Source organism: Suricata suricatta, chromosome 12 (genome assembly GCF_006229205.1).
Source record: "Suricata suricatta isolate VVHF042 chromosome 12, meerkat_22Aug2017_6uvM2_HiC, whole genome shotgun sequence".
Lineage (NCBI taxonomy): Eukaryota > Metazoa > Chordata > Mammalia > Carnivora > Herpestidae > Suricata > Suricata suricatta.
Genome location: NC_043711.1, coordinates 49,342,315 through 49,359,337, shown reverse-complemented (window position 1 = coordinate 49,359,337; position 17,023 = coordinate 49,342,315). Strand labels below are relative to the sequence as shown.

Genomic DNA, 17,023 nt, shown 5'->3' with positions numbered 1-17,023 from the left:
AACAGAAATCTACAATTCAGTTTTTAATGGGTATATGGCATTCATATAATCAATGTTAACCAATGTTAAGTACATGCACATTTTTGCCATTATAAATATGCTTCAGTGACCAATAATCTTTCTCTTAGATATTTTTGCACCTGTAACTTTTTAGGGTGAATGGCTAGATGCAGAATTGTTAAATGAAAAGCATCTTTCCATAGGCTCAATAGCTTTATGTTTATTCTGGTGTGAACTGTCTATTCACTGTTTATATCCTGCTTTCTACGGGGTGTTATCTTGTTCTTCATTTATTTACTTTTAAAACACTGTTTTTTTATTTAGGAGAGAGAGATAATAAGTGAGGGGAAGGGGAAGAGGATCTGAAGTGGGCTCAGAGCTGACAGCAGTGAGTCTGATGTGGGGCTCAAACTCATCAACTGCGAGAACATGACTTGGGCCAAAATCAGGCGCTCAACTAAGCCACCCAAGATGCCCCTTGTCCTTCATTTCTAAGGATGTCTTAAATAAGAATGTTGATCCTTTGTCAAAATATGTTGTATTTTCGCAGCTTGCTATCTGGCTTTTATTTTACTAATATAATAGTCTTTTTTGGCTATACAATATGCTACATTTTTATTTAGTCAAATGTACAAATCATTTCCTTTATTATCAGGTATGCCTTTGCCACCCACTATCTCAAGACTATAAAAATACTGGCCTATTTTCCCTTTGCCTCCATACTTAATTTTAAAATTTAACTCAAATAAAACACACTTCAGTAGAAGAAAGTGATTATCTATCCTTTTCAAATGTCAAATAGCATTCTTTCAAAATCTTTAATAATCATAAAATTATAATTTTTCCACTGATTTGAAATATGACATTTATCTTACTAGATTTTTACATAAACTGGGTTTAGTTCTTCTTTAAAAATTTTTAAATGTTTATTTTTGAGAGCGAGGGAGAGACAGACAGAGCGTGAGCAAGAGCAGGGTGGGGCAGAGAGAGAGGGCGACACAGAATCCAAAGCAGGCTACAGGCTCTGAGCTGTCAGCACAGAGATGGATGCAGGGTTCGAACTAATGGAGTCCTGAGATCATGACCTGAGCTGAAGTTGGATGCTTAACTGACTGAGCCACCTAGGAGCCTCAGTTCTTTCCTTTTCAATATTTTTTTAAAGTTTTATTTTTTTTTTTTGAGAGATAAAGAGCATGAAGGCAAGTAGGGGAGGGGCAGATAGAGAGGGAGACAGAGTATTTGAAGCAAGTTCTGCGCTCACAGCAGAGAGCCCAATGTGGGGCTGAACTGCCCACAACTGTGAGATTATGACTTGAGACAAAGTCAGATGCTTAACCAACTGAGCCACCCAGGGGCCCCTCAGTTCAGTTCTGTATACCAGCTGTCTAAATGGCATCAATGTTGACATATCTTCCAGTAAAACTGCTTGGACAATTCCAGTTATTCTACTCTAGCTCTCCAAAATACTTTGGCTATTCTAGCATACCTGTTTCTGTCAGTGAACTGCTGAAATCATTCACCATGCAAATACTACTCCTCCTCCACCCCCACACCGCCAAAAAGTCAGAATTTTTATAGGTGTTATATTGAATTCCTGAGTAACTAAGGAAGAATTCTCACTCAGCACCATGGCACCATGTTTTAGCTACTCATGCCTTCATCTATCCCTCTGCATATAGATCTGTCACATTTTTAATTAGTGTTAGTCTCCAGTGTCTCTATATTTTTGCTACAACTGTGCATTACATGTAGGTCTCCCGTTATGTTATTATCTACATGTTATTCTTAACCTGTAAGAAATGTTTACATACTTTTGTACCAAGCTACCCTATTGATCTCTACCAGTGTTTCAATGACCTCACTTGGCTTTTCTAGGGAGATAAAGCATATTATTTGCACAGAATGGTAACAGACACATCCTCTTTCCCCATACTTTTACCTCAGATTTGTTTTTGGTAATTATGTTGGCTAATAATTCTAGACACTATTAAATAATAATGGTAAGTGGAATAACCAGATAACCCATTTAAAAAATTTATTATTTTTTAATTGAAGTATAATTTAGTATACAGTGTCATATTAGTTTTGGTGTACTTAATAATGCATTTAAGGTTCAATGTAAATAGTTTTTACGTGAAGCATAATTGGCAACAATTTTTCAGAAAGATGTAAAACAAAACATAGATATTTTATTAGATTTATCATTAAATTCATGTTTACTGTGTTATTACTCCCCTTCTTCCATTTGGCCTAATAGAGTAATTATATGAATAATTTCTCAAATACTGGACCATCCTTACATTTCTAGTAGAAATTTCATTTGGTTGTAATATATTTTATTTGGTATATATATTTTATTTAAAAGAAAGTTTATTTATTCTTGAGAGAGAAAGACAGAATCAGAAGCAGGCTCTAGCCTCTAAGCTATCATCAGACAGCCTGACATGGGGCTCATGACCTGAGCCAAAGTTAGAAGCTTAACTGACTGAGCCACCCAAGCACCCTTCTTCTTCTTTTTTGAGAGGAGAGGGGGCTAGGTAAAGGGACAGAGAGAATCACAAGCAGGCTACACACTCAGCATGGAGTCTGATGCAAGGCTTGATACCAAAACCCTGAGCCGAAATCAGAAGTCATATGCTCAAATGACTTAGCCACCCAAGCTCCCCTTTTGATATTCTTACAGATCAAAGATTCAGATCACTGAAATCTAATTCACAAAAGTAGTTAAGATGCAGTTTTGGGAGGGGTGGGGGTCTTAGTTTGATAAAATGAATTGGGGTGAAAAATTTAATAATACTGTATAGTGTTTCTACCAAAAGTAAGTGCACATAACAAATAAACAAATTCGACCACTTCTTTATTGCTCAAAATCCAGCTTGGTTTTTATCCTCTATATTTTTGCAGTTATTAATAGTTCTATGTTTATACTTTGTATAAAACTTTGAGTCTGTGTTTATTTCTGTAGAACAGATACCTGGAAGAACAACTTAGTAGGTCAAGGAGTATCAGTACTTTTTTTAAAGTTTATTTATTTATTTTGAGAGAGAGAGACAGTGGGAGTGGGGAAGGGGCAGAGAATCCCAAGCCAAGTTTTGCACTGTGAGCAAAGAGCCTGATTTGGGGTCCAAACTCATGAAACAGTGAGATCATGACCTGAGCTGAAATCAAGAGTTGCTTAACTGACTGAACCACTGACACTCCCTATATCTTTTTTTTTTTTTTTAAGGTTACTTAAGTCATCTCTATCCTCAACATGGGGCTGGAACTCGTGACCCCAAGATCAAGAGTTGCATGCTCCACTGACTGACCCAGCCAGATGCTCGAATATTAGCATTTTTATGCATACGCTAGCCCTTACCAAACTTCTGGTAGGGATACTACTCTTGTCAGTTGTTTTAAATGTTTGTTTATTTTTGACAGAATGCAAGCGGGTGAAGGACTGCGAAAGGGTAACCGATGATCAGAAGTGGGCTCTGTGCTGAGAGGAGCCTGGCTAATGTGGGGACCAAACTCATGAACCACAAGACCATGATCTGAGTTGAAGTAAGATGCTCAAGTGACTGAGCCACACTGGTGCCCCTCTCCTATCATTTTTATTGCAAATCCTTTCTCTCAATACACTTGTCCTCTATTAACTCAGAGATAATATAGATTCAGAAACTTTGATCTTTACAAAAAATACTTGAATGTGCCCAGAATTTGCAAAGATCTAACTCTTCTCAATAACCCAAGTAAGTAAAAATTCCAGAACAATTTACCAAATATTTCATTTATTTAAGACTTGCTATTCCATATGCACACACACACACACACACCCATCATTCAGGCACTAGCATTGTACTTAATTACTAGCTTCCAGCTTCATATTAGAAACTAGTTTTGAACTTCTAGGAAAGACACTTCATTGTCATTACTCTTCTTCAATTTTTTTCTTCTTTTCAGGTTTATTTTGGATAAACTTCATTTCATCAAATTCTAAAACCAAGCTAGTTTGACAGGAACTAGATGAAGCCAGGGGATGGGATAATGGGAGGGAGGAGATATTAATTTTATTTATTCGTTCCATGAAGGAATATAGACTTTATCCTTATTTCCTGATTAAACATACTTCTCGGTAATGGTTTACTCTACATGTTCCAATAAGGTTATTCCTAGGCAGGTTCTTAGTTTTGTTAAGTCTGAGAACGAAAAAATTTTCTTCATTCATTTTCTTAGTACATAAATGCTATTAATTTGCATATGTACCTTCATTCCAGCGGTTTTACTGAATTCAATTCTAGGTTTTTCCACTGATTAGTTTCCTAGACCCATATCCACATCATTTACAAACAATGAACATTATACCCTCTCTCTCCTGAAGAATAAATTTTTATTTCTATACAACTTTAGCTTTTAGGAATTTAGAATCCTTGATGTATCTCTATATCTAATTTCTGTAAATATTCCATAAATACTCAACAAGAAAGAGCATTTTGTATAGAATAATGTTAGTAATAACTCCTATTATGGGTACTATACACAAATACTTTGCATACCTTATTTAACTTATTAATCTCATATAACCTCAATACAGCAAGGATTACTATTCCCATCTTACAGAGGCTCAGAGATGCTTACTAACTTGCCCAACATGAGGTAAAGGGTAGAGCTGGTTCTCAGACTCAACTGAATTCTTTCTACTATACCAATATACTTCCCTTTCCTAACATCTCCACGGTTTTTAAAACAAACAATCCCTTAAGATTTACATTAACTTGTAGCAATATACCAAGTCATTCATTTTGACTATTATTTGGTTTTAATTAAAAATTCTCCTTTTGGTTATACTGCTCCTTAAGGGCAAGGTGTGTCCTTTGAATGTTTCTCACTGCAAAGGTGAGAGCAAAAATTCAATAAAGGTTGGTGACTACCAATCCTAATTCCATTCCAACCAGAGCATGGAGTAACAAAGACACACTGCCTATGAGTCTTTGCTAGTCAGGACATGGGCTGATATACAAAGTCACTTTCCCAAGCTCAAATACAGACACACAAATGCAAATATGCATATGTATGTATACTACATAGAAGATTTAAGTTATACTTTCACTGTACTGTAAAAGCTGCCAATATATCGTAATATTGATGGAAACCTGGTATCAGAATTAAAAAAAATTTTTAAAGCTATTTATTTTTCAAGAGAAAGAGACAGAGTGTGAGAGAGGGAGGGGCAGAGAGAGAGAGGGAGACACAGGGTCTGAAGCAGGCTCCAGGCTCTGAGGAGTTAGTTCAGACCGAACATGGCGCCTGAATGCACAAGCCACAAGATCATGATCTGAGCCAAAGTCAGATGCTTAATCAACTGAGCCACCCAAGTACCCCCTCAACATTTCTTTATATTACTCTGGTTTGAGTAAATCTTCCTAATCTCTGATGTAGAAGAAGAGTAAAATACTTTAAGAACATAATATCATTTATCTTCCAGATGTTTTACACTGGAATTTCATTATCCTGGGGTTACACATGTGAAAACTTGTGAAGTATAACCCAATCTAGAGAGAACAATTAACTAAGTTAAGAATGTGAAAAAATATTTTTTTAGTAGACTACGTTTTTGCAAATATACTATTATACAGAATTTTAACATAAACCAGATACTACTAGTACAAATCTATTTAATTCAAGTTCATATTTACCCAGAAAATCAATGAAGAGAAACAGTGAAGTAGTTTCTATGAGAATCTGAAATATTGCATCACATTAGTTGTAGTCTGACATGACCTTTATCATCTAATTTATTTTGGTATTTTTTTATTAAGTAATATTTAAAAAAAACTGATCTAGAAATAAACTTATGGAAACCTTTCAATTGGGCTGAAAACTGGCAGAAGAAACTTTGGTAAAGGCTATCCCAAAAGTTAGTATCACAAGTTCAGGTACCAGTGATTTCAATTGCAATTCAATTAAAATTACCCTTCAAGAGTTACTATGAAAACCCATAAGCCCGATGATTTTTTAAGACCTTCTAATTTAAAACCTCACACTGGATTCAAAGCCATGTCTCCTCAAAAAATTTTATATAAGTCTGCAAGTCCTTTTGAAAACAATAAAGTTGTAACAATTTCTCATTTACTTCTTTCATCTCCTTCAACCAAGCTCCACTCAACTCAATCATCTATAATTTTTATTCTGTCCTGAACAATGTCTCACATCTTTCTTACTTATTTCTCCTCTTATAGATTTCCTAAACTTACTACTTTAAATGTATCTAACCTTTTTATAACCATTTGTTATCTGTACACTGTCTAGTTGCTTGTTGGCGTTGGAAAACTATTCCCTGACTTGAGATCTCTCTCCTCCTCTGTAAAGACAGATGTAAAGTAACTACTTAGATAACAATGTTTTTTTTTGTATCAGACTTTTCAGTACTCAAATTGAATTAAAAAAAATTTTTTTTTACTGTTTTTATTTATTTTAGAGAGAGAGAGAGAGAGAGAGACAGCATGAACAGGGAAGGGTCAGAGAGAGAGGGAGACACAGAATCTGAAGACAGGCTCCAGGCTCTGAGCTAGCTGTCAGCACAGAGCCCAATGTGGGGCTCGAACCCACAAACCGTGAGATCATGACCTGAGCTGAAGTTGGACACCCAACCAGACTGAGCCTCCAAGCGTCCCTCAAATTGAAATTTTTTATGTGAACCAGAAATAATTATTGCTTATGTATTCAGGAAGGTCTGAGATACGTACCTGCATTGTCTTTGCAGATACTAGAAGAGTTACTATTCTCATTACTTTGGTATAGGTGCTGAGTTCTAGTCTCTTGGGGTACAGATGATGTTTGAGTCATCCCTTCTTCCAAGGCTTGCTTTATCCAGCGCTATTATGAAAAAAGAATTAGGGAGTTATCAATAATCATTTAAAGCTATTTAGGAAAGCTTTTTTAAATACATTAACCAGATCATTCCACATCAACTGGTGAGAGATGCACTCCAACACACACATTCAATTCCAGAATCAAGTATTTTTTGTCTGCGTTTCACTATATTAGAATATCGCCCCATCAATCCTTCTATAGGGCAAAACTGAGGAAATCTGGATTACACATAATGAGATCCCATCAAAAAACCAAAACCAATAAAAAAATGCTTACTACTCAACTTTTCACATTGCTTAGTATGGGGTAAATCGGAAGAGATCAAGAAATCTTAGCTTTCATTTAAGAGAGACTCTGATCATACAGGAGAAAACCACATAAAATAAGTGCCTATAAAGAAGATAAAAGATCTCTTAAGAGTTGTCTACCCTGTGCTGGGGACATCTGAAGAGGTAACAGAAAAGATTTACAGAAAGACTTTGGATGAGAATAAATAGCTCTTCAGTTCAGGTACAAATTACTTCCAAAAGATCTACTCTTAGACAGAATAACCTGAGGTTTTTTTCCCCTTATCAAGTACTTTGGTTAACTTATGGAAGAATAATGCAAATAACCAGAACAAATGACCTCCTGCAGAAATCAAAAAGGGGAAAAAGTCATAAAGAGCTCTATAATCAGTCACATTTTTTTGTAGTGAACACTGGAATCTAGAATGATGAGATATAAATTTAGGTCAGGAAAGTGAGCCTGCAAAGATTAGGATATTAAGATTATTCATCCTGGAGAAGAGAGAGAATTTCTTACCTGTAATTGTGTTCTCTTAAGATACACAGTTGTAGGTTGCTCACCACTCTGTGGCTCTCCTGCCCTGACATAAGACAGATCGAATTTTGATAAACATCAATTTCTGAATTAGACCCTCCCCCAAATAGGAAGAGCAAAGGTGATTATAATTTTACACCTTTAGAGAACAAGTATTACAGGTAAGTAAATATTCTCTTCGCCAAAGAGGACAAATAGATTTACCCTCTTAGAAACTTAGAAAATAATGCGAAGAATATTTTACCATGAAAAATTTTACATTGCGTAAATAAATGGCTTTGTGGTCTACCAAATGAAAGCAAAAATTAAACTGTAAAGATAGGCAGTTAGGAGTGAATAAGCATATAAAAAAGAGATCTGAACAGTCAAATGAATCGCATCAACATTTTATGATATGACCAGGTCTCTGAAAGCCAAAACAAGACCAAGAATGAACTCTCTTATACACACAATACTGATGTGAAGATGAACTGTCTGTCAGAACCATAGCGCCTTACAACTTAGAAGAGATCTTAGAGGTCACCTTGTCCACAGCACTCAATGTATAGGTGGGAAAAATTAGGCCCAGGAGGACAAAATGAGTGAAAAACCCTTTGTTACAGATAACTTTAGTACAAGTTTTTCTTTTCAGAGCAGATGACACTTGAGGTCACTGTGCTTTCCTCCAAGAGAAGATAATTCTTATATTTCCAGTGTCAAGTAGATGCACCCATAAAAGAATTTACATTCTGGATCTGATGACTACAAAAAGGGAAAATAAAACCAGGACAGGGGCATTCTAAGGAATAAGATGCTGCTATGGTTAGCTATAAGGTCAAATATAGCAAACATGATCAAACCCATTCCTCCTGGCCTTACTATATGACTATATTAGAGCTGATTAAAACAAAAAAGAATGTGAATGTTTGTTTGTAGCCAAAATTCTCTAATAACTAATTTTAGATACCCTCAGCCCCTCAGCTCTAGCTAGTTATTAGGTAAAAGGAAGACTTTCACCTTCTCTATAAAAGGTTTTAGAATCTCAAAGACAGGTGAGAGGAAATATCTTAAAGAGTCTCATTACTGTGGGGAAGGAGCAAGGATGTAATTTGGGTTTTGGAGTCCACAAAGATCTGAACCTCTTACTAGCTGCCTAACTCTGGGCAACTCATCTAAGCCAAAGTTTCTGAATCTATAAGTCAAGGCCAATAAGCCCAATTTCACAGGTTATCATGAAGGCTAAGTAAGAGAATATATGTGAAGAAAGCTTGTAGCACATTACTAGGTACATATATTTAGCGAAGCCTTGTTCAGCTGTATTTCAATGCTATGTATGGAGACAAACAGATTAATAACTCTCCAGGGTATACAATAAAATACCAATGCAAAGTAAAGTTCATTTTCAGTCAGGATGGTTTTCTAATAAATCTGGAAGGCCAAATCCCCCACACCCCACTCATATTATACCTACGAGGTAAGTTTAGAGAAGACTTATAAAGAACAAGGAAGGACACTTCTGAAAGGCTGATTAGTCACGCATAAAAATCAATGCTACCATTCTTAAATATGTGAACACCCAGTAAAAGATATGTCATAGTGTGCTTTTTAAGAACTATGATTCAATGTAATTTAGAAATTCCAGGGACATCAAAAAATGTTCTGTCGAACACTCGAAGAATCTGGACGCAAAACATGATTTTTAATTTGAGGCTTTTATGTCCTTTAATCAGGTAAGAAACAGTAGGCCTATGAGCAATACACACTGCTCTAACTAATCCCATGGAGGATGGTTTTTCTCATTTAACTTATATTCTCTGAGAATTTCAGAAATTCATCACAATTTTGTTGAATAATGCATATCTTCATAGGTCCTACACTAGGACCTATATGTCCTAAGGATCTAAGGACACCTTAGTGTCCTTTTCTAGCCAATCTAAAAACAACTCTTTTCCATCCTCACCTAGGATAGAGTGGAGTTCAATTTCTAGATAAAGGATCCAATTTCATTAATTTTACCCTTTAAAAAGTGGTGTTTTTATTTTGTAATGTAATCTTCATGTTAACAGTAAAAATTAAAGCTGTGATTTCAACTCAATTCAGATCTAAACTAAAAGATTTTAAAGACCCAATTTAAGAAAGGTAATTTTACCAGATAACTAAGTGTACACAATTAGAACTTTTCCTGAAGACTAATAAAGTGCCTGAACAGAACCTGCAGAAAATAAGACTAAGGATGGTCAGACACATCTGGAGAATATAACATGGACAGAAGTTGAATGGGATTTTTATCTGTGCCAGGGGAGATATGAAGATTATCCACACATACAAGTCCTAAACCATAACAAGGTGAAAAGAGTTCTAAGAAATGGATTTTCTATCAGATGTGAAATCATATTCCTATATGTTTTTGGTTTTTACAGGACACTGCTAACTGGAAAAGCAAGACTGACTGCATGAGAATGATTAGGGTGACACTTCAAGAGGCCTGTCTGTATTATTTACAATTCAGACTTCATTATTAATCTGTGGTTAAGTGATGGTCTGTCTATCCTTCTCAAAGGACCAAAACAGGAGACACTACTATCTGGCTTGATAAGATGCTTCAACAAAAGAAAAACCTTCTCTCTGATATATATTAAGTCATCACCTGACTTGCTCCTCCAAACTAAAGACGACATCTAATTGTTAGACCTTCTCTAATAGTTCAATTACATTCTAAAAATGTTAATATTTTTAGATGTTTTTTCTTCAGGAGGGACTGAAGTAAATTTAACAGGAAAATTAGTTTTGCATGCCATACCAGAATTAACACAACCCTCCAATTATTACAGAATAAGGTTAATCATAATGCTTATTAAATGCAATTTTTCCCCCTCGCAGATGATCTCTAAGATCCAAGGTAAGTGACTTGGTATAAAAATGTATCCCCAGAGACCCAACCCTCCTTATCACTTAGGTAAATTTTGAGTCTTTTTCTTCCTTAAGAAAGATGTCATTGTTTTTATTCTTGACACCTGGAAGTCATCTATGTGATTGGTTGTCTACAAAGCCTCCCTTTTAGCAAAGATCTCATGGTCAAATTTCTCCTTAGGGATTATTCTACTTGTTAAGGTTATTTAAATAAACCATTAGGTGACTCAAATTCTTAGGTAAGATGTGCAATTAGGAAGACTTCCTTCAGTGTATACTACCCATTCAGTGGTAGTGCCCTTCCTCTGTGCACAGAACCCTGTTGCCCTCCTCCCCTCCATATCCCACACCACTTTATCTCATCCTTCATGCCCCCCACCCCCAAGAAATAATTTCTGCTCTTTGGGGAAAGAGAAAAGCTTTAAGTTTGGAGGAGTCAGGGAAGACCTGCCTGGAGTTGGAGACTTCATCACATCAAATAATCTACATGCAGCATCCTCATGTACGTGATGCCAGTGGAGGAGGGCAATGGCAGACACTGAGGAAGGCAGCCTGATTCCAGATCTGAGGATAAGAGAAAAGGGTGTTCCAGGGAACAGACTCTACCTCAAAGTAAGACCAAATGAAAGGGTGTCCTAAACTTCTAGAAACACAAAAACATTATAGGCCTGAGGAAGCAATCTATTCTCAAGAGACACCTTCAGAAAATATGCAGGGCTTCTGGGAATTCTGAAAGAGCATTCCAAAAACAACCATCAAACACTACTGCCATAGATCCAAAAATAATACGTAACTAGAGAGACAGTGGGGAGAGGGGATGAGAAAAAGAGAGAAAGAGAGAAAATTTATAGTAGGTTCCATATTTACTAGGGAATAAACAGTCCAACTTGTTTGTTATTTGATCAAGAAACAAGAATTATAACAGGACTTTTCCTCTACTCACTCAAATAATAACAGTATAGTTAAATAAATTCAAAACACAATTCGATCATTTTTTACTTATGCAATAGTGCTCTAGAGTACCTGGGGCCCAATCTCACACAGTATTCACAAATGGACACATTAACCAATACCACAAGAGCACACACAGAACATCCCTCCCTACCCAGCCATCAACAGTTGTGTGCTCTTAACTCAGTGACTTCAAGGGCTCTTGGACAACACAACAGTGAATCTTCACAAATTGAGCACCAAAAATGCAGTATACATCCCATTTTAGTCCTACTGACTCTGGATGCATCACTATTCACGGCTGAAAAACTAACTCATTAAAAACTCACATGGGCAGAGAGTGGCTGTCTAGAAAGTAGGTTATATATGTCACAATTTTATAGGCACTCTAAGTTAAAAAAAAAAAAATCCACATGAACACAGACATACCTTTTTACAGGAGCTGAAGGTGCCATCAGGCAGAAGGGGCCTTCGACGTCTCTCAGGGATAAAGGGTGACCCAAAGCGAATGTAGTGTTTGGGGGTGGTGCAAATTAATGGGGAATGGATAAGACCGGGTAACATGTTCAGGGTTGTTGCCAGTACAGTTGGGTCCGTGGTGATACGTAAAGGGCACTCAACAGGGCATTCTTGCTTCTCTGCTTTGTCATTCAACCATTCTGTAACTAGATACTAAGGTAAAAAAAGAGATCATTAGTTGGTGCTGGAGATGTAAAAGCCAGAAGCAGCAGTGTAGCTCACAAAGACAAACTTCAGCTAGAAACTAGGACAGAGATAGATATAGTAGCTGCAGAAAACATGAACTGGGCAATCAGAATGCAAGGTATCTTCCTTCACTCTTTGCATGATCATTAATGGAAGAGTAATTCCAGCTATCAGCAATTTAAGCCCTGCCTAAAAGTTAAGGGAACAAAAGAGGAGGATGGTTCAGTAGGAGGATGGTTTCGGCTTAATGCCTCAAACAAAACTTTTTATCTAAAACTTTCAATCTACAGCAGCGATGATGTAACACTCCATTGGTCCGTGTTTCTGAACCACATGACTCTTCCTGATGTTCTGATGCTGTTGCTATCATGCATAGTAGAAAAATAAATAAATAAAAATAAAACTTTCAATCTAGTAATACTTGGATGATTGTTTTCTGGACATTATAGGTCCTCTCACTTTACTAAGACACAGCTCTTGCCAGACTAGACTTTCGAAGATTTGTGACTTACCTTTTTGGTTTTGGGGTATTTAGGTGCAGCACGGTTGACATGGGATCCCATAACTGATACTACAGTTGGGTCAGACCCTATTAATGGCCTGTTTTCTCCTGCACTATCTGTATTTCCAGCTTCAGTAGGAGTCACAGAGCTGTTATTTCCACCCTCTTCCAAGGCAGCTTGTGACAACTCTGCCTGTTGTGCAATGGCCTGCTTCTGACGCTTTAGTCTTTGGGCTGAACTGGTCCGGTACCGAGAAATGCGACTCTTCGGTCGGGGCCTAGAAGGCTTTGCTGGAGGTGGCTTGGGTACTGGTTTTTCTGTAGCAACATCCTGTGACAACAGCAGAGTAAAATGTTTACCAGAAACTTATCAGCATACATTCTATCCAACCTCCTATTCACTTGAAGCATTCTGAATATTTAGTGATAAAAAAAAAAAGTGAGTATTTAGAAATGCTAAATGTCAAACATAATCATTAAAAAAACTTACACAAGTCAGCCTAAGAGGCTGTAGGTAGATGCCTATTTCTTTATAATAAGTATTTATAAAATAGGTCAAAAAGTCGGCTGAAGGTAGCTACCTAATTTTAGGGTTCTTAGCAGGAAAGGTAATTCCTTCGTTTCTTTCCTGGGTACTGAGGTTTGGCTTAAGGCTTAGAATTCATGGCCAGGTTAGGGAACGAAAAGATGCGTTTATCCTGTGAATCCTATGACAGGTCAGGTGCCTGTGCTATACAGAAGAACCAAAAGAGAAATGAAATGATTTTTATGAACTCACCACCAACAGTTTTATCTGGTAGACACAGTATGAAGTTACATTCTAGCCTGATATAGTTTCCCTGATTGCCGCAAATTAGCTGATAAAAATGGCCTTTTTTATTGTAATATGAGGCGAGGCTGAAAAATGCGGATTTTAACTATTCCAAAAGATAGGTAGCCTAAGGCCTAAAGTCTTTCCATCTCTTACCCCTGCTTGGGAAGACCTCCGGGTGTTCACTCCAACACTCTGTGGGGTGCTTGGGATGGCCATGTTTGAAGCAGGATTGCTAACTTCAGGTTCAGTGGCTTCAGTTTTTGCCTCTTCTCCCAGAGGGGTCTCAGAGGTGGTGGTAGTAATCTCTATGTCAGAGTTGCTTTGTTCTAAGGGCTGATCCCGTCGCTTCTTTCTTTTCTCTAAGTTTTCAAAAGCATGCATGATGGCTTCGACCTTCCTGTCTTCCCGGGTCTAGAAAGAAATAGCATTAACATAGAAAGAAACTTCAATAAAAGGCAGAGACATTTTTCTAGAAATGTTATTAATGGAAATTCATACACATTTACAGACATTTGCCAGTAAAATGATACATATATCTTAGAGAACATAAGTAAAAACTAAAACTTAAAGAAAAAAGTTTTTTTTTTTTGAGAGAGAGAGTGAATAAGCGGGGTAGAGGGGCAGAAGGAAAGAAAAAGAAGCCTAAGCAGGCTTCATGCTCAGCATGAGGCTGGATGTGGGGCTTGATCTCACAACCCTGGTATCATGACCAGAGCTGAAATCAAGAGTTAGACACTCACCTGACTGAGCTACCCAGGTACCCCTAAACAATTTTTTTTTAAATGTCGGAAGGATGTGTAGGAATAGTGAACTCTAAACTTTTCAAAATCTCCAGTTACTGTGACACTTTTTAATATAAAAGAAAAACAGTCAGGGGGCCTGGGGGGCTTGGTCATTAAAGTTGATTTCAGCTCAGGTCATATCACAATTCATGGGATTGAGCCCTACCTTGGGCTCTATGCTGACAGTGTGGAGCCTGCTTGGGATTCTCTCTCTCCCTTTTTCTCTGCTCCTCTCCTTATCATGCACTCTCTCTCAAAATAAGTAAACTTAAAAAAGAAAGACAAAATGTCATCAAAACCATCTTTTTTCATGATTTTCAGAATTAAAAAATAATGAAATATATTTTAATTTCTCAGGACCAGAACTAAACATGGTTGGCTCCAGCAACAGAGTAGATTTTTTGAATTCATGTGACGAAAAGTTTTATTTTTATGTCAAAACTCACACAATTAGAGGGGCGCCTAGGTGGATCAGTCTATCAAGTGACTCCCTCCACCCCCATCTCAGAATAAATACACACACACACACACACACACACACACACACACACACACACACACACACAAATAACCCAAAAAACAAAATAAAAACAAACCTCACCCGATTCCATATCAAGAAACCCCAACATACATATTTCATTCCAACCAGACTATTAGTAAGAAACCTCTGAAGACCATCATCAGATAATAATCACTAGACAACTACTATGTGTGTCTGTGAGATAAAAATAAATAAGTCATAAAGAAATCACCTTTATAAAAAAAAAAAAAGCCCAAACTGTTAAGTGCAAGTGATGATATAGTACCTTCATCAAAGAAAAAGAAGATACAAACTCAGAAAAGAAGGGGTTCACATGCTGTGGCTAACAGGAACAAAAGGACATTAGAAGGTACCCACCCTTCTGCTATGAGCTGGGTTCTCCTGGTCATCTGTAACTTCTTCTTTCTCTTCTTCTGCTTTTTCTTCTGGATTGTCTATTTCCTTTAAAACAGAGGTGATATTCAGCTGAACTCTTAAGGTCTAAGAAAAAGCAACTGTCTTTTTCTCTGGTAGCTTAAAATCCTCTAGAAACATTTTCTAATACTTTATATCGCGTTATTCATATGAGACCACATGGTAAATGCAAATGAGCATCATTCTCTGAAGTGAAACATGGAAAAGCAGATGAAAGGATGTTCTCGACATAAAAAAAAAGGGGGGGGAGAGACAGACAATGAATGAATGCACACCCACCTTGACGTGAAGGGCATTAAGTGTTATTATGGACTCCCTACCTATAACAACATACGGCAACCTGGGATCCTCTTTATTTGCAGAGAATCAATACCATAGCAACATCTTCTGATGAGGGGAAGATTACCTCATGGTCACTGGACACAGTTACTTTCTCAGGAACTTGTTCTGTTTGCTGATTGTTATCCTCTTCTGGAGCCTCATTCTGCTGCTCCATCTCTAGCTCTTTCCGTCGTGCTTTTCTACGTCTTGTCTCTGCTCCTATGGTGGGTAAGCTTGGAGGAGGTGGGAGTGGTGGTTCTGCAGCATTGGGATTCCTTTTCTGTATAGGGCAATTACGGTTCCCCTTGTGACATGCACAGTCCACTTTATAATTACTGCTCGAAAGAAACAACCAAGAGTGCTGTCTTAGTACCCTTGAAAAACGAGGCATACTGTTCCATTCATTGTCTTGGAATAACAATACGGGAATTTCCTCTAGTATTATTTTTGAATAAGTTAAACAGACATATTAGAGTCATAGGAATACTTTTCAATATTTGGCACTCCATTATTTGCTATATAACTCCCAACTCTTACCCTACATATGGTGAGTGAAAAGGAAAGAAAGCCTCCACTAAGTTTAATTCTCCCAAATGTCTTTTCTTTTAATTTTTTTTTAACATTTATTTATTTTTGAGAGACAGAGACAGAACATGAGCAGGGGAGGGGAGACAGAGATGGAGACACAGAATCCAAAGCAGGTTCTAGGCTCTAAGTTGTCAACCCACAGATCTGACGAACTGTGAGATCATGACCTAAGCCGAAGTTAGACACTTAACCGAGTCACCCAAGTGTCCCTTCTAAATGTCTTTATGCTATTTAGAGGGCAGTCAATCAATAATAGGGGCTAAAGAGGCCATACTTCTTTTGTGCCTACTTTCACCACATCCTCACTTTTATCCTAACGATTCCCTACTTATTTGTAACACCTTTTTCTCTCATACTGTGTTGAACATCAATTTACCACATAACCTTTTTGGTCTAAAAGGACCAAGAGAGAAAAAAGCATCAATTTTACAAAATCCATCACATATTTATCTGTGGCTTGCCATCTTAGTTTCTCTGCTTTGTCTCATTCAGATAGATTACACAGTTTGAACAGATGGGGTGAAGTTTAAAATTTTCATTCTATATGATCCCTGGCACAAGTGTTGTGTTCATAACAACAACTGCTACCGCAATTTCTAGGAGTATCTCATACCTATCCTTTTACTGGTCTTGCTACAGAGACATAAACACAAAACACTTTTGGTTAGGAGAGCAATGAACACTGCCATACTATGTATCTGTATCTCTAGCAACAAAACAAAACAAAACAAAATGAAACAAAACAAAACAAAAACAACCATAATCTGTCTTTCCCTCCACAATTTCCAGGCAAAAAAATGGAAAGATTAGGTTAAAAAAAAAAAGGGAAATAACAAGGAACA

General features: G+C 37.1%; 1 protein-coding gene across 14 annotated transcripts in view; it reads right to left on the bottom strand.

Annotated features, from left to right (window-relative positions):
* SETD5 (SET domain containing 5) overlaps positions 1–17,023 on the bottom strand; it is a 50,828-nt gene that overhangs the window by 16,559 nt on the left and 17,246 nt on the right. For all 14 annotated transcript variants that reach the window (XM_029918372.1, XM_029918377.1, XM_029918379.1 and 11 more), the window contains 6 exons: positions 15,679–15,928; positions 15,216–15,299; positions 13,689–13,946; positions 12,732–13,052; positions 11,944–12,186; positions 6,726–6,855 (listed from right to left, as the gene is read on the bottom strand). In XM_029918372.1, coding sequence (XP_029774232.1) covers positions 6,726–6,855; positions 11,944–12,186; positions 12,732–13,052; positions 13,689–13,946; positions 15,216–15,299; positions 15,679–15,928 — 1,286 coding nt within the window. The remainder of the gene's footprint in view (positions 1–6,725; positions 6,856–11,943; positions 12,187–12,731; positions 13,053–13,688; positions 13,947–15,215; positions 15,300–15,678; positions 15,929–17,023) is intronic.